The sequence below is a fragment of the Polyodon spathula genome, chromosome 2 (assembly GCF_017654505.1).
Source record: "Polyodon spathula isolate WHYD16114869_AA chromosome 2, ASM1765450v1, whole genome shotgun sequence".
Classification (NCBI taxonomy): Eukaryota; Metazoa; Chordata; class Actinopteri; order Acipenseriformes; family Polyodontidae; genus Polyodon; species Polyodon spathula.
In genome coordinates, this window is record NC_054535.1 from 26,034,719 (window position 1) to 26,057,005 (window position 22,287).

Here is a 22,287-nt window from a genome sequence, read left to right on the forward strand (position 1 = left end):
TTGAGCGTGACAATGATCTAGTTCAGCTGAACCCACCAGACGATTCACCAACGCACCTGCAGAAACATACCTACGTCTACATCTGTTCCACAGTCAGTTAAAACAGAAATGTAATTTGCACTGTGAACCCCTTTCTGCAAATCTAATTTCTTCAGCAATGACAGCAACAAATTCATGTTTTGGATATACCCAACACATTCTTCTTCATAAAAAAATCTGAGAGTTTACTTTAGTGAATGGCAACTCTTCTGTTCTGTTCCAGAAATAAAATCAGTTTTCCCTGCAATAGCGGGCCCTGCCTTTGTGCAAAACTTGCAATACATTTTCTATTTCTCACCATTGTAACATAACCAGGCAAATTCTTGAAGCCACAAAGTTTTAATGCCGTGCAAGTTTTTCTGTCGGTGGTGGTACCTTGTCTGAACAGGGAGACTGCGGCACAATTACCGGTAAATCAGCTTCAGCAAACTCTCGGCTCGCAGGACACAGAGTCCATATCTACAGCTGATGCAGATTCAGCAGTACTAGTGCTAGATGCAGCAGACGAACTGGAGAGAAAATTCATATATATATTTTTTTAATGTATTTATGCCACGTTTTGAATGACACGTGTGCAAAATATAACACGTTCCAATTCCTCCCCTCCACACGCTTTCTCAATAAAGTTGAGTCTTTTTTTAATTTTTTTTTTTATATAAAGAACCAATATTCATGCTCTCACCATATAGAAGAAAAAATGTATGTTGTTTTTACTACAGGTTTTTTGGTTCTTTCATTTGCAATCTCTCAGGCCTTCACACATTACAGTAGTTTTAAAAATAAATAAATAAAATTAAAAATAAACACACGACAGCAGTTCAAAATGTGTGCGTAGATGCCACAGTGCATTCACAACGCGTGGGAGATAGACACTTGCTGGTGCTCTCGCTTGTCCTTTTAAAAAAGGAGGTGCAAATGTTTTTTGGTACAATTCTAAAGCCCTAATTATACATCTTAATTTTCAATGGGCAGGTTAAATTTCTCCTACTCGCAAGGCCCTTTGTGACTCCTGTTTATGACTTAACTGAAAAGGTAATTGATTTGCAGGTTCATTAACAAGTCAATGTTGCAACAACTGGGGAAAAAAGAAAGAAAAAAATATGTCTAACCACCCAAGTTGAGCTTTTGCTTGCTGATATTTTAGCACATAAAACATATTTTCAGCAAAAGGTCCACAGCTAAAATTTGAGAAAATAAAGAATGTGAAGTAGTTTGTGTAGAGTCTACATGTAAAGTCTAACTTGAAAGTGTCGTACGCTCAGGTGCCAACAAAATGTGAAAACTTTGCAGGGTGGTGAATATTTCTGCAAACCACTGTATGTGTATATATATATATATATATATATATATATATATAATATATATATATATATATATATATATATATATATATATATATATATATATATATATATATTATAGTGGTTCCCCTACCATTCTACAGGCCTGACAGCCCGTTGGGTCAAAAAAGGCAGTCGCCGGGCCTACAAAACTGGGAAAAATTCATAATTGCGCATGTTAAGTTAGTTTTCAGGTTTGTTTTAGCAGAACAGGTTGTGCAAGGCACCTGAGCTGCATCACCTCTCCTCCCCACAAGCCCGACTGGGCTTGTTACATGCAACTAGTATAATATATTATAGTGCACATGGCTTGTTTCATGAATCCAGAAAAATGAGCCAGTGTGCCAAAAAGCCGAAAATGAATTCATAAACTCTTTTAAAAACATAACTACAAACTAATCCTAAATTTCCCACCGCACGTCATATTTGTACAGTCAGACTCTGAGAATGCATACTGAGGTGCACTGTTGGTGGTACTCATTCCCACGACATGGCAAATCTTTTACAAAAATCGGGTTTTCTACAACCAAGCAACCAATAAGCCAAAAGGAAAGCAATGAAATCAACAAATCATATAGAAAAGTAACTGGGGGGGGGGGGGGGGGGGGGGGGGGGACTTACAAAAAACAAACATTTAATGAAGGCTTCATTATGACAGTGAAAAAAAAAAAAAGTAACAGTAACTGCCTTGTTTGGCATCAGTTTCCCCAGACTTACAGATAAAACAGAAGCATTATTTGTTGTAAATTGAACATTGTTTACATAATATCTAGGCTCACAGTAAGATGTCCTGATCGACACCCAGATATGCAAAACGCTTTGTATAACTAACTATTAAACAATGTGAATAGCGTACATTACCAATGAAGTATAATGCTGTTAATAATCCATATGGGACAATATGTTCACTTACTTTAACACTTTCTCCAATGATCAATTTTCAGTTCGCTTGCACAAATTAAGATTTGTGTGTTGAAGTGTCAATGTAAGACAAATCAAACTTGTTAAATATCAAAGACGTGAGTGTTTGTTTGAAACACAGTCTGGAGGTTTACCGACTTCCAGTTTCCGAATATGATTATCTTGGCTTTTTTGTCCGAGCCAAGAAAAATAAGCTGCACAGACCACACCTGCACTTTGTGCAAAAGAATAACAGCAAACTGTTTTCCTGCAACTCACTGAAAAGGCCCATCTATTATTTTGTATAATACCCTTGTGATGCTAATACTAAAGACAAGGTTCAGCAGTACAGTTGTTTTTTTTTTTTTTTTGATTGTTTTATTTTTTTAAAGTGTTTTCAGTGCTATACAGATGTTCTATGTCATTATCTGTTAGTGCTTCAGCTTTATTTGGAGGATTGCCTTTACCTTGGTTTAATTTCCTGCTCCTCTCCAGTTTATGTTTATCTAATTTTATATAAGTGTATATATATATATATATATATATATATATATATATATATATATATATATATATATATATATATATACACACACATCGCCTACAGACACATACACACGGCTCAAAATGATTGCTTGAAGTTTCACATTACTAGTGTGAAATACAATTAAATCACTTGGAACAAACTACCTATAGTCCGTATACACAGCAATTCAGTCTAACACGTTTGCCTAGAGACAGATTTTCCATTATGTATCGTACAGAACTTCTGACAGACATATATATAAAATGGACATTGACAAAATGTTTTTGGTTTCTTTTTAATCATTTGATCATTCATCCGTGACCATGACATGCTTGAGCGACTGACTGAAGCAAACGCACTTAATCGCCTAATTAGTGAGAGAGTTTATTGGACATTTGATATGGAGTGATTTCAGCTGTTTAATTGCAAGCTTGAATAAAAGCAATAAAGAAAAATCATATATATATATATATATATATATATATATATATATATATATATATATATATATATATATATATATATATATATATATATATATATATATGTGTGTGTGTCACTTCTGTCAAGAGAGCAGCGCCTTCGTGCAATCGGCATGTTGGAGGCTGGACTAGGGCAGCATACTGTGGCTCGACATCTTGGGTGCTCACAGACAGCAATTTCAAACCTGGCAAGACGGTAGAACCAGACACACTCCGTCAATGACAGGCAACGAACTGGGAGACCAAGAGCCACAACACCTGCCCAAAATCGAAAGATCATTTTGTAGCATCTTCATGGTGTCAATTGTTAAATCAGCACAATAAAAATTCACTGCACCTGCTCTAAAACAGAGTTTGTCATTTTTCAATCACATCTAATGAATTTTATCCAAATATAAGTGATATGTTTCTTTTGATGCTCAAATATAAGGTGATATGTTTCTTTTGTTGGTTCATCAATAATACTCATAACTGATGAGCCTACATTTTCAACCGCCACCATTTTTAATGACCGGTCAGTTCTTGCGTTGTGGTCTTGTTCACGGGATCTTGGTCAAAGGTCGCTTAACCCGGTTCTGTTTTGGTCAAAAATTCAAAAACCTGCCAGTTCCTTTGTTTTTGGTTAAGAGAACCACTGAAGGGCAGGTATAAAATAACCGTAAGTGTTTTGTTTGTTTGTATGATCTAATTGTACGGCTTGTTATTTATTAGACGGCTAACCCTATCTGGAGCTGTCGCTTAAGGCCAGCACAAACCAGGACAACACTGCGCCACTGTTCACGAATTCAAATTGTATTTCACCACGAGCACTACAGCACTCTCTTGAACTTTTAGTGCGTGCTCCAGTAAAATGTTTGCACCATACAATTATAAATGGAAAAGCAATTAATTCAATTACTGTGCATTTGTATGAACAGTACAACAGTCATTTACTGCCCTGGGTTCAGTAATACATGTTGTATCACAAACAAAGTAAACTACTCCTTAAACTCCTCTGCTGCACTGCCTCTACCTGTGTTTGAGCTGGATTCTGACCTTCACATCACATGCCTGCACCTCAACTAGTCACTTAGTGTTTGTTTCTTTCTTGTATACTGGTACATCTTCCTCTTTGGAATAGTATGAACCCGTTCCTGTAACTCCTATAACAAATGACACACTGACAACTATCGTTTTCAATTTCCAAAAAAGGGGGAAACATGAAGTACTTGCAGCAGAAGTTGAAATAGATGTGGCATGCTCTAACTAGTTGTTCCAGTGTATACTTCAATTTTGTATAATAGTACAAGAATCTTATAAAAAAAAATAAAAATGGCAAGTTTTAGTTTTATTGGTAACACTTATTGGAAATGATATTTATGAAAACATATTGTACAATTTGTCTAAAAAAATATTATCAAAAATCCACAAAGCCTAAAAGTATTAAATAGAAGTAAACAAGTGGAATGGAGTAAATGTCATGCTCTGCTACTGTTGTTAGTTACTACAAGTTAGTCTGGAGCTCACTGGTACTGTATAGTGTGCTTACTGTATGTGGCATTAGTAATTCGCTCCGACAGCATAATGGAAAACTGCCCTGGACTTTTTTTTTCTGCATGAATAAATGAATTAAATAATTTAATGAAGACAAATGCCCTGACATTATTTACATCAGCCTAACAAAGGTTATGGCAAATATTCAGAAAACAGTGCAAATCTTGTACAGCAAGTGTCGATTTAACATCTATGGTGCAGTGCAACTCTATACATTAAACCAGAATGAACTCATCCCACACTGTTCTGAAGATACAGGGAACAGACCTTGCCATGCATTCTCGTCTTCCAACATCTACTGTAACACATAGCATTGTAGGTCAGTAACTCATACACATTTAAAAACATTTTGGTTCCTGTAGGATGCAAAACACATTTACACCCCTTTTTTTTTTTTCCCCCCAATTGTTTACCTATAGAAAAACCACATCCACCCACCCTGCGTATTTTCAACATTTTGGGGTATGTTTCAAACCTTATATGAAATGTTCCCAAAGACAAGGTAGGAAATCCAAAACAGGACATGAACTAGATTTATTGTTTTTCAACCAGACACCACTACAACGACAGACCTGAAGCCCATCCTCTGCTTGTCTAATTGGCTGGCTGGATGTCCAAAAACATTTAGCTGATTCGTTGTTGCCAAGCAGGAGAGAGGGACTTTTGCTGGTTTGCTGGAGGGGTTTGCTGGGTCCTTGTGCCCCCTTTGTCTATCAAATGCACAGGAAACTGAATACATTTTTGCTTTTGTTTTAGTTTATTATTTAATATAACCAATCCACATCCCATTTCATATCTATTGTAAAATCCCTTAAGCAATGCATTTTATAATTAGCACAGGCTCTCTCCCCCACATTACTGCAGAACTACATTGCCAAGGCAAGTCCCACATAACCCAAGCAACATGGAAAGAAAATGCTGTAAGGACAATGTGTGATGTAGCAAATAATAAATCAGCTTACTAACAAAAATGATCTGACATTTGCGAATGTAATCACTTTAGATTTTACTTGCAGTATACCTTACACCAACTTCTCATTCAAGTTCAAATGCCATTTAACTGTGGCTAAATCCTAGAACAAGCTTACAAAAGGGTTAAGGAGTGTCCGAGTTACTTTAAAGTAACAAAAACACAGAAAAACATGCCACTTGCAATAGCAGTTTTAAATTAAAACCACAACCCTAAAAGCAAAGCTATGCTTACTGCAGCTCTCATTTGTACAGGTCAGTTTACATACAGCAGATCAGCACATCATTCTCAAGCCATCTAATCAACGCTCCTTTCTGCCTGTAACTGTGCTGCAATGGGCAGGTTGAACCCTGTTAGGAACTGGTAGTGGGTGCAATGCCACTCACCATGGACAAGCTGCACTAGAATACCATAAATAAAACCACTTGCCTGTTTAATAAGAAAATGGACTGAAAACACTGAACAGCAAACTAGTGTGAAGAGAAATGTATGAATTGCAAAGAATAATTAATTGGTAACTTCCGAATTCTCTCAGTGAAGACAATTACATGTTTAGACGTCTGACAGTACAAGTTGAAAAAGTTTACAAACTAGTATTGCTATTAATATTGGGCCTAGGTCACAACACTTCAAGGACTTTAAGGAATGCTAAAACCAATTTGAATAAATGAAATCAAGTTTGCTGTTCAAGGACCCTTTTTTAGCGTTTTCAGAGAGGGCAGATGTTTAACCTAGAGTTTGAAAATGTTTACTATCATTAAAAAAAATAAATAAAAAATAAAAACAGTAAAATGTCTGTAGTCAATAACTGTCAGCAGTGCAAAATGTGGCCAAATAACTATTCATGCATTTTAAAACTAGCAATTTCATCTTTGAATTAATTAGATTCTTAAAAGATAGTTATTTAAGCCTGTATGTATTTCAGGAGTAGGGATGTCACGGTATACCGCTGTACACTGCCACGGTTTTGAAACTGCAACCCTTTTTATATACCATGGTTGCTGGTTCAGAGTTTACCATAGTATGCTAAAAGTAGATAAGATATCTGCCTCTATTAGCTCCTTGGCAGTTTTGAACAAAAAAAAAAAAAAAAAAAAACACACAAATTTTAAAAAGCCAGTGCCACTGCTTGGTGTTCAGCACAGGAAACAAGTGCGCAGAAACTAAACAACAAGCAAAACAAAATGTCAGACAGTAAACAAACTCATACATGTAACAGAAGTGCCAACTTTCCCCCTTCCAAATGGATAAAATCATCCATCTGGGGATATTTTAGGTATGACAAAAATGAAGTGGGCTTTGTAGTCAAGAATGAAAAATCAGTGTGCAGAGCATGCAGGATTCAGGTAACAGCTCGAGGTGGGAACACAACGAACCACTTCACCCACACACGAGTGTACCATCACCCGTCCCTGTATGACGAATCTCAGGTATGTGCATTCTTAATTTACTCTTAAATCACGTTTTTTTATAACTATAAAAAAAGTTAAAATGCACTTCGTTTTGTGTCCACGTAATAGATACTGTTTGCAAATTCTACATAGTAAGCTTGTACTGCAGAAGCACATTGTGCCCAAGTAAATAACTGCAGCTAACTAACTTGGTAAAAACAGATTTAACAGTAGTAGTTCTATTAACTTTATCCTTCATGTTTCTTTAGCCATTTAAATGTAAAGCTGGCAAGTTAATCAAATGCATTAATAAAGTATCACCAATACAGAACAGATGAACAGTTCACTATGCATTATGAATAGTATACTTTCAAAGGCGATATGAAAACTTGCATAGCCAATACATAATAAAAACAGTGCCTATAGTAAGTATTCATCCCCCTTGTTTGTTTTCAGTTTGTTGTGTTACAACCTGATTTTTTTTTTCCTTTGATTTACACAACCTACCTCAACACTTTGAAGAGGCGAAAGATTTTTTTTTTTTTTTGTGAAATTTTTTTGTGCTAATGAAAAACAAAAAAAACCTGACATGTCTTGGTTAGATAAGTATTCACCCCCAAGTCAATACTTGGTAGAACCACCTTTGGCAGCAATTATATCTGTGAGTCTTTTGGGGTATTTTTTCTTTTTTTTTAGGTTGGTCAATCTACTTACTGAGGAGTTGATCAGTGATGCAATGTGTTCTGTTAAATTGTAAAACCACGTGCTCCCTTTTCCTAATCAGAAGCTTCTTTGGACGGTTTTGACTTGATATTTTAAAAAGATCTGGAGACAGGAATGGTGTCCTGTCATAGAAGAATGCAACAGTCAACGTACAGGAGCAGGCGACGCACAAAGGGCACTATAAAACCCAACATGTGCTGCAAAACTTTTAAAGCATGCACTGCTACAGTACCTGTACTTTACGAACACTAAAGACATCACATTTATTGGAAAGTATCTAGGAGTGTTTTGGAATGTTGCAGCCAACTACATATTTCTAAATATTTGGAGATATTCAGTAGAAAAGTATGAACTGCCTCCACTTCTCTCTCTCTGAATTAAGGGTTTCAGTTCTCAAATTAGAAACTGTCACAGTTCCACTGCTGTTGTGGCCCCACCTGAGCATCTGGCTAAGATCTCACACATGGCAGATCCACATACTGGCAGCTGCAAGGCAATTCACTGGAATTCAACCGATTTACTATGGAATAGTACCGATACCTGTTACATTCCTGTTTATTTTCTTGGGTAAATGAAACATTAAAATTGTACCCTTGGTATCTGGATTTTATAATAATATTTGGTGCAAAAACATTGGATTTAAACTTCTTGTGCCCCGCCCCCCCCCCCCCCAAAAAAAAAAAAAAAACACTTGTCCTTAAACCATTAAGGTAGTAGATGTAGCCATCCCTGCTAGCATGAGGGAGTGGGGTGTGTCTCAGTGTCCCCACACATTACCAATGCATTAATTACCCAGGAGGGATTACATCCACTGTTCACTATTACAGGACAGGAGCATCTACTTTTGCAAATCAGCTTTGCTTTTTAAGAGAGATCTCAACATACTTAACGTACTGTAACTTGCCCCAGTTGCAGCATACTGCCAGATTGGCAAAAAAAGTTATGAAATTATGCTGCTGTTCCTTCAGATACGGCTCTAACTCAAATTCAGACACCCATCCCTCCTCTAGTTTAATTGGCCAACTAGTTGCCCAACTATCTGGCCGATTTGTTGTTGCTAAGCAGTATGCAGCAATGGCACAGGCAGACAGACTGGTTCACTGGGTCCTAGTGCCTCACTGCAGAACTGAACAATTCAAACGACACTGTTCTCTGCACATCACGTAACTCTGCTCCTTAAACACAGGCACTTTTTTATTCAACAAACATTCAGTAAAAATACAGGTAAATTCATTAAAATGTAAAGTCAAATTACGGGACTTCTCTAGGTCTCTTGAGAAAGAAAAAAAAATCCACAAACTTCAGGTTTAATTGCTAGAATAATAATGAATGCAAAGCATTTACAATTCACAAGACCATATATCTGTCAAAAGAGGTTGTTAATTACACAAAAGCATAAAGGAACTCAGATTCTGTATATGGGGTAGATATGTATTAATTTCCTACAAATGTATTACTACCTAATACAAATATAAACTTCAGGAGTTTCCCTACAATACAGGGATGGAAAGTTAGTTTTGCTTAAACTTTCTCCTATCATCACAGCAGCTATTTAAAACAAACAAAAGGGACACAAACTTAAGTCTCACCAGCCTTTGATTCTTATTCGAATGTCAGGTTCCCAGAACATTTTGCCATGTACAGTAGGAGACTAGTGTCTATTAATAATTACCAACCAATCCTTACCCACACTTACCCCAGTTACAGAACTAGAACTAAAAAACAAAACATGGGCATGATCTCCTTTTTTTTTTTTTTTTCACCCCTTAAGACACAACTAACTCAAAATTCAGAAACACACTCCCCTCCTGTAGTCTAATAGGCCAACTAGTCGCCCAACTCCATCTGGCTGATTCGTTGTTGCTAAGCAGTAGGGAGGGGAGGGGTTTGAGGGGGAAGAGATACAGACCGACCCGTTACCAGAGTCCTTTTGCCATTCCCATCACAGCTAGTGTTACAAATTAGTACTATCTAGGTTTTGATTTTAGAAACAAAGAAGTGTACATATTCCTTTGAATAAGGTATTCCTTGCCACCAAAACAAAACAAGACAGATAAGTTTCAATATAAAAGTATTTATATTATATAGTTGTTACATTGCAAAAAATATAAACACACGCCACTGCACTCAACCTGCACTACTCTATTAACAGGCACTGTGCCTCGTTCCTTCTTGCTGCAGTAATCTCCATTGTTTCTTTTATAATCTATTTTACCCCTGCTTCTACCCAGTTTTCAAATGCCCCTCACATCTGCAACACACATACTAATCAACTTGTTTTTGTAATATTGGCTAGTAACTATTGTATGGTATACTACAATCCTATTGGAGCAAGTGGTTTTACTGTAATCCAAACTATTAGCTGAACAAAATACTACTCAAATTAAAATCTTCATTGATATTGCCTACTGTCTCACACCTGGACTGCTTTTTTGTTTTGTTTTGTTGTTTTTCAAACTTAAATACAAGTATCATATGCCCTGCATTATGTTATGTATTTACTGTACTCACAACTTCTTAAACTGTAGCTTTAAAGTTTCTGAGAAGCAGAACCCTTACCCTTATGTTTAGGCTTGTTGTAGGATTGTACACCACTCTGCAATGCACGAAATTGGCATAGTTTACAATGACGTGCAAAAGCAGGAGAGGATGAGGTTAAAAGCAGTTTTCCAGGCTAAGCAAGGAGAATAGATGAAATGGGAGAGTGTGGAACAACGCAAGATCGGATGGCGAGAGATATGGAACAGAGCAGGATCCGTTTCCTCATCAGGTCAACATATGATGATGTTCTCCCATCACCACAGAACCTTAATCTATGGGTAAGTGAGGATCCGTGGTGTCCTTTGTCTTCAGCGGCAGCTATATTAAGACACACTTTGACAGGATGCAAGGTGGGTCTTAGCCAAGGACAGTTTACTTGGCGTCATGACCGGGTGCTGCGATGTTTGGCCTTAGCATTGGAAGACAAGCGCAGCATGATCAACATGTTGCCATCAATTCCAGAAATATATAACACACAAAGAACAACATTCCTCCATCCAGGATAGAAACCACCAAGTAAAGGTATTAAAACCAAAACTCATCTAGGACAACTGGAAGCTGCTAGGGACTGGAAAATGCTGGCAGATGTTGGACAATGGCTTATTTTTCCCCCACCTGAGATTGCCATCACTAACCTTTGACCTGATATTGTCTTGTGGTATGGATCAGCATGCCTTGTTCACCTGGTAGAGTGAACAATGCCATGGGAGGATGCTGTGGATGAGGCATATGAAAGGAAGAAACTTCTGTACATTAAACTGGCTTCTCAGAGACATTGGATTCAGTGGTCAAGAGTTGCGACGCATAGTGAAGAACTTATCTGAAGCAGCAGAGAGGAGCAGGAACTGGCTCTGGTTGAGACGAAAAGATTCTGGTTGGGGGGATCTCAAGCATCGTAGAAAGAAAGCAATGCTGTTGTAAAGGAAGGCAAGTAAGCTGGGCTTAGCTGAGTGGGGAACGGAGGTGGGTGATGCTGGGGCGCCAGAATTACTGTTCAGCCCTCTTAAGGTATAGTGAGCTAGTCGACGAAACACCAAGGATGTAAGGTGCCCACATGAAAGACCCCGGAGAAGTACCCTAATCAGTTCAATCCAGACAGTTGTCATGCCGATGCACTAGGGAGGCCACACAGTGGTTGATCCCTGGAGCCAGCATTGCTGCAGTGGTGTGCTGATGTGCCAGGGAGTCAAAAATAGGCTGATCCCTAGAGCCAGAATCTTCCCAGGAGTGGCCGTCCTGCCAAAATCTCTCCACGAGCAAGGCGTAAAATCGTCGAGAAAGTCGCAAAGAACCCTAGAACAACATTAAGGGATCTGCAGCCCTCTCTTACCTTGGCTTAGGTCAGTGTTCATGACTCTACCATCCGAAAGACACTGGGCAAAAATGGGATTCGTGGCAGAGGTGGAAACCACTGCTCACTAAGAAGAATATGAATGCTCGTCTCAAGTTTGTCAAAAAGCACCTGGATGATCTTCGAGTTCTGGAACAATGTTCTATGGACAGAGGAGTCAAAAGTGGAACTTTTTGGCCAACATGGGCCCCGTTGTGTGGCGAAAACCAAACGTTGCATTCCACAGTAAGAACCTCATACCAACGGTTAAGCATGGTGGTGGTAGTGTCATGATTTGGGGATGCTCTGCTGCATCAGGACCTGGACGACTTGCCATCATTGACAGAACCATGAATTCTGCTCTGTATCTCTACTCTGAGATTTCTACAGGAGAATTGAAGCGCAGCTGTGTCATGCAGCAAGACAAATGATCAGAAACAAACAAGCAAGTCTACATCAGAATGGTTGAAGCAAAAAATTTAAAGTTTCGGAATTGCCTAGTCAAAGTCCAGACCTAAACCCCATTGAGATGTTGTGGCAGGACCTGAAACGAGCAGTTTATGTTCGAAAACCCACAAATGTCACCGAGTTGAAGCAGTTCTGCATGAAGGAGTGGGCCAAAATTCCTCCACGGCACTGTGAGAGACTGATCAATAACTACAGGAAGCATTAGATTGCAGTTATTTCTGCTAAAAGGTGGCGCAACCAGTTATTAAGTCTAAGGAGGCGATTACTTTTTCACACGAGGGCATTGGGTGTTGCATAACTTTCTTTAGTAAATAAATGTGTCAAAATTGTGTTCTTTTTTTCACTCAGGGTCCCTTTTATCTAATACTAGATTTTGGCTGAGGATCTGATAACATTCAGTATCAGAAACATGCAAAAATGCAGAAAATCAAACAGGGGACAAATACTTTTTATGGCACTGTATAAGTTTAACATTCTTTGCCATTAAATGGTTTGTAGCTATAATTCTTGCAGTTTTGCACTCTGTCTGATATTGAAGACAATTTGTTGAGTAAATGGCAAGTACTTGCAATGGCTTTCTTAGCATAAAAGACATCAAAGCATGCTGTGACCCATTTGTAAAGCATCATGGAGTGCGTCGCACTACAGGTCGCACCTTAACAAAGAAGCAGATCAAGGACCACCAGAAGCTGAACTTTGTATGGCCAGAAGTTAGTGCTGAGAAAAAGTTTGTTAACCCCTTAGGATTTTCACATATTTCAAACCTAAAATGTTACTAGATCTTAATCCAAGTCCTAACAATAGATAAAGATAACCTGATTAAACAAATGACACAAAAACATGATACTTTTTCAACATTTATTTATCCACAAATGATTCAACATTCAATATCCATGTGTGACAAAGTATGTGAACCTTTAGATTCAGCAACTGGGGGCACCCCCTTGAGCAGCAATGACTTCAACTAAGTGTTTCCTGTAACTGTTGGTCAGTCTCTCACATCGGTTTTGAGGAATTGGCCCATTCCTCCTTACAGAACTGCTTCAACTCTGACATTTGAGGGCTTCCTTGCATGGAAAGCTCGCTTCAGGTCCTGCCACAACATTTCGATGGGGTTTTGGTCCGGACTTGGATTAGGCCATTCTAAAATGCGGAATTTCTTTGTCTGCAGCCATTCTTTTGTAGATCTGCTTGTATGTTTAGCATCATTGTATTGCTGCATGTCCCACTTTCGGTTCAGCTTCAGCTCACAGACTGATGGCCTGACGTTCTCTTCTAAAATCTTCTGATGCACTACAGAATTCACGGTTGTGTCAATGATGGCAAGCCGCCAGGTTCTGAGGCATTAAAGCAGCCCCAAACCATCACACTCCCACCACTGTGCTTGATGGTTGGGGTGAGGTTTTTCTGTTCAAACGTAGTGTTTGGTTTTCACCAAACATAACATTTCTTACTGAAGCCAAAAGGTTCTACTTGACTCGTCTGTCCAGAGAACATTGTTCCATAAGTCTTGTGGATAATCTAAGTGCTCTTTGGCGAACTTCAGACGGGCAGCAATGTTCTTTTTAGAGAGCAGTGGTTTCCTCCTGGCTATCCTTCCATGAACACCGTTCTTGTTTAGTCTTTTTCTGATAGTTGAGTCATGAACACTCACATTAGCCAAAGTGAGAGTGGCCTGCAGATCCTTAGATGTTACTCTGGGGTTCTTTATGACTTCCTCAATGACTTTCCGGTTTGTTCTTGGAGAGATTTTGGTAGGACGACCACTCCTGGGTAGAGTGACTGTGGTCTTGAACTTTTTCAAGTTGCTAGCCCATCGTCCTCCTGACCAAGATCAAACACCATCTTGTACACAAAGTGACCCCAAGGAGTGTCGTTCCAGAGAATCCAGCCCACATGCTGTTCAAGACAAACAACCTGAAAGCAACTAAATTTTCGAAGCTGAAAAGGAACATGAGATCTCACAAATAAACAAGGCTTTGAAGGCAATACAAGAATCTCCAATGAAGAGAAGGAAATTGTCACAAAAGGTATATGCAGCTCAGAAGGTAAAGAAGGTTGGAGAAGCAATGAAGAGAAGTGAAACAACTGAAGAGCAGGCTCAGACATATCACGAGATGACGGCCAGGCTGAAGGAAAAGTTAAATTAAAATATCAATCTAAGTCAGCAGGTACATAGTTTGACAGCTGACCTAATGTCTTGGTCTATACAGAGGACCACTGCTGAGTTTGGTGCTACCTACCACATGCCCAGAACAGCCAAGGCTTTACAGGAAGAAACCAGTGGGAGAGCACCAACACAGGAAATTGCTCAAAATGGTAAAATTGTTCTACAATAGGGAAAATGTTAGGTCGACTCATGGCCGGAAAGAAAGATTGTTTGTTTACAATAAAAGAGGGGACGGAGGGACCACCAACAAAAATGGCTTGTTCTCTGAAATCTTTCAAAGGCCTATCATTTCTTCAAATTACAGCATCCTGACATTATGATTGGTCTCTCCAAATCTGCAGAGCAGAAACCAAAGGAGTGTGTATTGGCAGGCAGTAGCGGTACACATGCTGTGTGTATCTGCACAACACACCAGAATGTAAAGCTGATGTTCATTTGTTCTAAGCTTCCACAACTCAGTGCTAGTACAGAAATGCTTTTGAATCACTATCGGCATTGCTTATCTTATCTCATGTGTTCCCCACCTAACGTCAATTGCCACTTAGGAAAGTGCGAAAACTGTCCATCACTATTTCAAGAGTCATCTAGGAAGTGGACTAAAACTGACAGATCCACCCTTCAGACAGTCTATGAACTGATCAACCGGTTCATTGATTTTCACAAGCCATCTCCAACAGCTGAGGGACTCAACTGAACTCCTTCAAGAAAATTAATTCCTAGTTGTTGGTGATTTTGCAGAAAACTTCACTTTTGTCATTCAAGCACAATCACACCATTGGAACTCCTAGGCAACAATACGTTCTTTTGTTTGTGATTGGTGAGACAAAGACGGGAATTATCTTTGTCAGTTATATCAGAACGCATGACTCATAAGTCAAGACACAGTCGCTGTCTATCTCTTTCAAAAGCATCTTTTGAGGTTCTTGGAGGACAAATGTGGGAGGCGCCCAAGAAAAATCTATTACTTCTGACAGGTGTGCAGAGCAATATAAGAACTGTAAAAACGTCCTCAACATTTGCCAGCACTTGGAAGATTTTGGCTTGGAACTTTTTTGCAACATCTCATGGCAAAGGACCCTGTGATGGAATCACTAAACGAATGGCAACAAAAGCCTGTTTGCAGTGTCCATACCATGACCAAATCCAGACTCCACACCGATTGTACATGTTTGCAAAAGACAACATTCTTGCTCTTGAAGTAGAACACTTCACAATAGCACAATGGCAAGCCAAGCAAGATTTTGTGAAGAAACGATTCCTCAAAGTAAGAACTGTGCCTGGAACATTGCATCTCCACTTCTTGAAACCAGTTTCCAAAGCAAAAGTCCTTGTATGAGAGTTCCCAGTCAGCAAAACAAAGAAGAATCAATCACAGTCTAAGCGGATGTCCTACCATTTGACTAAGAGAAAGGATATGTTACTTTTCAGTATGATAGTCACTGGTGGCTCAGGCTGATGGGGTCTGCTGATCAGAAGAAATGGGAGGCTGAAATTAACACCTGAATGGATGGATCAGCATGATCATTCTGTTTCCCACGCCATTCAGATCACGTTACTGTAGACATGGGGGGTGTGCTGACATCATTGGAGCCAACAACTGCAACAGGAAGGGCATACACTCCGAGTGACATGGAGATGGCCAAAGCATCAAAAGCCTGGACAGAGTGGCTATGAAGGAAAAGGGCAACTAAGCATAGGTGAGTGATAAATTGTGTTGCATGCAGAAATATAAAGGACAGATACCTGAAAATGCAATATGTACATTTCCACCACTTCTAACCATACGATTTCTTTTCCAAGCTCAGTGATTCATTAAATTTGAACAGCATTAATTACATCTACTGGAGACTTAGAATATCAAACATGCACTGACAGAAGTACCAATGGTGGGGACAAAATTAAACGTGCACAATTCAGTATTGATTTATATTTAGGGCTTCTGTTTTTCTGTATTTATTCATTTTGTTTTTCGGTGCTTATTTTTTAGCTATTTCAGTTTTATGTAAATCGTTTTTTTCAGGGCTTTTGTTTTTAATGCACTATAATCAATTAGTGTTTTCAAACGCTTGAGCTTTTTTTTTTCTGTCAAAACATGTATAGTAGTAACTAGACAGTGCTTGCACACTTAAGTTGTCCCTTCTTCAGTTTGCTGTGTTCCATGCCAAAATCCTTACAGTCACTGGGACATTGTTCTGGGGTTTTTGTGTGTAGGTATTTTTTTTTACATTTCGTCACAATTTGCAATTCTGTTTTAAATCTTCTGTATCTTAACTGTGACACAGCTTTAAATCCTGCTAACAACCCTCCAATCCCAATTGTAATCTCATTTTAAGTCTCATTTTAGTCTCCAGTAGAAATGTAGGACTGTGATGTCACTCCATAGTCAGGGCAAGTTTAAAGTATTCAGAACGAATCAATGATAAAAATCAATGGGAATTTTTTTTTTAATGGGAAAGCGGTGAAGTCAATGTGAATTGATTATCCATTTTCACTGTTTTTCCAGCGGTTTCCGGTGTATACTGGCTATCCACCAATTACATTTTTTTGTATCGGGGGGTGTTATCGGTTAAAACCGAAAATCAGAAGCCCTATTCATATTTAATTCACCTGTATTTGTTCGATTTAGCCAATTGTGTAAATAGGGCACCTTGATTAATTCATTAATATATTAAGAGCTGTTACAGCTTCACCAGGTCACTGCAGCTTCAATTTATCAACACTATCAACACTGCTATCTGCTCTTGAACTGACCAGATATCAAATCGTACTGCGTTTTGTATTTGTTCTTATAAGGGCTGAAATCATAGTACTTTGTATCTTGCTCTTAATTGCACTGTAATTCTTGATATGTATGTTTTGTATACAACTGCAAGTCGCCCTGGGTAAGTGCGTCTGCTAAGAAATAAATAATAATAATAATAATAATAATAAATAATAATAATAACAACAATTGTTCTACTGTACAGATGTTAAGACTTTAATACAAATGAACACTATTAAGTATTTGGTTGTTTTTTTTTTTAAGAAATTAAGTAAACCGGAGATCAATACTCTTGTTACCGTACTTCAACTTGCAACAGAGAATACCTGCAGGATTACAGTACAGATACAAAACACCTTGGCATAGCTGTACAATAATGGCATTTTCCTTCATCTATAAAAAGAGAACCTTATTTAGAACCTGTTGATATTTTGCTTTTCATGCAATAGTTTAGAAGTGCTGAACATGTGTTTACTGGTCAGAAAACAAAACAAGGCAATTAAAACAGAAGTCTTAACATGAACTGTTCCCAGTCAGATGATATTGTAACAAAAAATGACTTTCAATACCTGCAATTAAAAGACTGAAACTGCCTCTGGAGCCTGAAGCCAGATGACAGATTTGGCTTATCTGCGTAAATTCCAGTTTCTGAAGAGATATCTCAAAGGATTGTGATTTAGTGCTCCTACTTCAATAAGGATACCAACATACGGTAGCAGGTTAGTTTCCTGGTGTCGAGGAAACTGTCGATGTTACTTGGTCACTTCACACCTGAGCAAACTGCTAGTGTAGGTTAAAAGCAAGTATGTCTGGGGGCTAACACAGGTCTCGATCAGCAGTTCACAGGTTCAAACTCTGATTAGAGAGAAATCTGGGCCAACCCCATCAACCAACACCAATAATACACCTCTACTGTAGTATTCTAAAAACATGTTCACTATTGCCCCCTGAAGATGTAGCAAATAATTAATTTGTCTTCAAAGCCATAGCGGTTAACCACGCACATGTAAGTCTCAGTCCTGATGTTGCAGAATCATCACTGAATAATGTGCATCACACATTCTTGTTATTTAACCACTTAAGATAGGTATCCTCAATTAGCCAGCTGTCTAATTTTCACATTTACACAGCTCTGATGCAAGATTAGTTTATGATACAAGTAGCCAATGGCATTCTGAGTGGGTGCTAATCCATTCAGGGCCTTATAAAAATGTTGAAATCAATTCTAAACGGGACAGGGAGCCAAAGTGCAAGGTAGCCAAAACAGGAGTAATATGTTCACTTTTTCAGGTTGTAGTCAGTATTCTATCAGCAGTGTTCTGAATGAGCTGTGAGACATTACATGTGTTGGGATTCCAGAGAAAAATAATTACAGTAATCAGTTCTAGACTAAACAAAGGAATGCATTACTATTTCAGCATCAGATACAGAAATAGTTCCAAGTTTAGCTTTATTTCTCAAATAAAGGGTATTTCTGAAAAAAGGATACTTTAGTAACTTTCCTACCAAGAGTATCAAATGATAGATCAGGATCAAAAGATGACCCCAGAATGTTTCATTTCTAGGTTTGGTTCTGATGAGAGACTGCCAAAAACCAAACTCAAGTAAACCTTCATTGTTTAGTTGGTTCTGAAAGCCCACTAACTAGCATGACCTCTGTTTTATCAGAATTCCACATTAAAAACTTCAGTCTGTCCACATATCACACTTACTGTACTTTTTATTTAGAAAAAAACTGCCCAATTTTAATGACTTGGTTTGAGCATTCTTTAGTAGAAATTATTGTGTATATAAATATTACAGTTCTCTATGCATGCATTAGTATTTGCATAAAGAACTGTATATTGACGCTTATAAAATGTGGTGTAAAGACTTATTTTCAGATTGGCTTTTTTGTAGTTGTTTGTTCTTTTAATATGTGTTAATTGTTTTTATTTTACCTGTAAAGCACTTTGAGATAATTGTAAGGAAAGGTGTATACAAAATAAATATATTAGAATTAGAATAATAATTATGCATACATGTCACACATTTTTACAGGTGAAGTAAAAACTAACTACACGCAGTATTTTGGAAAAAGCAGGAAAAAGGTAAATGTGAGGGATCTTGCATAGTCTTTCAATATTACACCTTTAACAACTTGTGAAAAAATGTCACCAGGAACAAAAAGTTATGTATTTTACTTAAAAAAAGAATTTATAAAAGTTAATATAGAGCAGATTCAGTTATTTTTGTCCTTAAGTTTAGGTACTGTAAAATATTAAAAAATAAATAAATAAAAAAATAGAATAAGGTCAGGCTCGGTAGTATCATATTATCCCCACTTGCACGCCCCACCTTGTGAGCTGAACAGTAAAACAGCTCACAGTTACACTCTGCAGACCATGGAAATCCCCATTAGCTAAACCCAGAGCACTTTCCTCAGACAACTGCATTCTTTCACAGAACACCACAAAAAAAAATAATTACATAAGTGTTTAAAAAAAAAAAAAAAACACACACACAATAAACACGTATAACCCCTGATGAACCTTATTAACCCTTGCCCCATCTCACTCTAAAGAGCAGGTAGAACCTAAGGTAAACAGCTTGTTTGTTTTATTTATTTATTTATTTTACTGATCCCTGAATCCATGCTTGAGATAAACAGATGGACATGGAAATCAAGACATTAACCATTTCTAATAAAGCTGTAGCAGTACCACTAGTCTCAGCATGAAAAGGAGCTAAAAAGAAATCGACCTTGACAGTCCTTCTGTAGTTGAGGAGAGATCTTCCTCTGTACAGAGGGTGTGAGAAGAGAGGGCATCTCCACCCATCCATACACTGGTGACTCATGTTTCAAATGGGGACAGTTGCTCCAGTCCTATCCCAATATAAACCACAGCAGTGCAGACAGAATTTACTTGTGTGCACTGTAACACTGTCCTAGTTCAAGTACATTTGTAGCAGCAAATCCTTCTTTAAACTAATCTGGGCTATTCACTCAGATTATCCAAGATTATATACAGTATGACTTGTATAGTTATCTTAAACATATTTCATAATATCTGACAAGACTTTTCTTGGATGCTTCATATGTCAGATCTGTTGAGATTCCAGGTTTATGCAACTGATCCTCAGCCAGCTTCTTGGTTTTAAAATACAAATTACAGAGTAGAATTAGAGTTTTTATATTTTAGTACTGTAAAATGTGCATATGTGTGTGTAATTTTTATATCTATATATTAAAACAAATGCAAACATTGATGTGAATTGGAAATAACTTGTCTTCAAAAGGTAGGTAGCAGTAAGTCAAAAATAAATCTATATTACAGGGTACTGCGCTCGAAACATGAAGGGAATCGGCTGTGCGCACAAATCAAAACTGCTGGTCGAGCCCTTTTCTCTGCGGCAGCATAACATTAAATAACAGTTTATAATTTTAAGACTTCTCCAAATATCTTATCAGTTGCTCACAAAAAAGTAAATCTATACTAAGCGTTTATCGCTTTTAAATTGGCTGCAGTTCTACGAAAGACTTTCAGAACAATGTAAGACAAATATTGCGAATAACTAGTACAGCCGCACAAATAGCGCCGATTAAGAAACTTGTATAACTAGGGCAGTAAACATATTAACAAACCAATGAGGTTTCAATTTCCGCAAAACAAATTAAGACAGCTAAATTATTTTCTTGTTCAAATTACATATCTACCACTTAATCAAACGGTAGGGCGAGTCACACAGTCTCATGCCATGGAGCAGAGTGCTTGACAATACGATTGACTAAACTGCTGTATAATATCTTATCCCAAGGTATCACGAAAATATTAGCTCACTGACACGCAGCAGTGCAAATAAACGTGCACAAAGTTATTTTGTCACAACCAGCTTCTCTCTTATAAACTTCCTATTAAATGACGTTTGATATTATATTGCAATTTCCTACAACATGTCTTGTGCGGAAATCACTACTGCCGAGAAGAAAAAAACAAACAAGTTTTGTTCTCCGTCTAAACAGAATAAGAAATGCAACGGCATATAAAGTAAAAAAGACATATCGTGTTAACAATACAAATACGGGTTTAAAATTGAATACATCGAAGTTACTGGATTAATATGTGTTGCATTCTAATCCAACGCTGTCTAACAAATTCCAACAAGTCGCAGACCACAAACCAGACACAACTAGTCAGGCAGGTATAACTGAGACAGGCTTTTGCTGCAGTAATAATATACATGTAGCCTAAAACGGTTAAAGAGCTTACGAAATTATCATGTCAACGTCCTTTTTACCAATGTACATTAACTTTTTATTTACCTTTTGAGCTTTCCGTCCCCACTTGATTCCGCTGTTGTATCTTCCCCTTCACCGGCCGCTCCGTTCTCATCGTCCTCCACAGTTACATCCCCGAAAGCCGCTGCAGCCCCGACATGTTCCAGCCCTCTCTCCATAGCATTGGCACCATCTTCGCCAGTCTCCACCCTGGCAGCGGCAGATCCAGGCTTCCCCTCAGCCGAGTTGTGCGAGGTCCCCGTCAGCGCTTTCAGCAGCAGCAGGAGCACCAGAGAGATGCTCAGGTTTCCAAACTGCAAACCCTTTTCCATCGGGGGGATGGCACATTGATACAATAGACAGAGAGTGAATAAAATAAAAACTTGTATGGATTACTTACAGTACAAAAAACCAACACTTGCTTCCCACCTCTTTCTTTAACATAAACATAAACAGCCACCAGGGCACCATGTTATTTCCTTTATACTTAAATGCGAAGTCTGCCTTAGCAACGCTCTATCCACCCCGTCTCCAGACACTGATTGGATAGAAACGCCTACTTATTAAATATTAATGAGGTATGGTGAACGATTATTGAGTGCAGGAGTTGTCAATCAATAGTATTGAGGTACTACTCTCAACTTTACTGGGCAATGCGGCTGTCATTTAAAATAGGCTCGACTGGGAAGTTCGGCCTAACAAACATTGAAGGTCATTGGTCGCTTGCGTTGTCATTCTCTGTACATCTTGGTAAACTTGGTAGCCCCGCCTATCTATTACAACTTCTTTGAACAGCAGCCGTGGCGTGTTTGTAGCTAGCGATATTGCTATTGGCTCCTTGAAACACATTTTAAC

At 38.2% G+C, this 22,287-nt stretch overlaps 1 protein-coding gene across 1 annotated transcript in view; it reads right to left on the reverse strand.

Moving 5' to 3' along the window:
* Positions 1-21,906, reverse strand: part of eif2ak3 (eukaryotic translation initiation factor 2-alpha kinase 3) — a 64,944-nt gene extending 43,038 nt beyond the window's left edge. The window contains exon 1 of the mRNA XM_041218701.1: positions 21,478-21,906. Coding sequence (XP_041074635.1) covers positions 21,478-21,764 — 287 coding nt within the window. The 5' untranslated portion in view covers positions 21,765-21,906. The remainder of the gene's footprint in view (positions 1-21,477) is intronic.
* Positions 21,907-22,287: the final 381 nt, after the last annotated feature.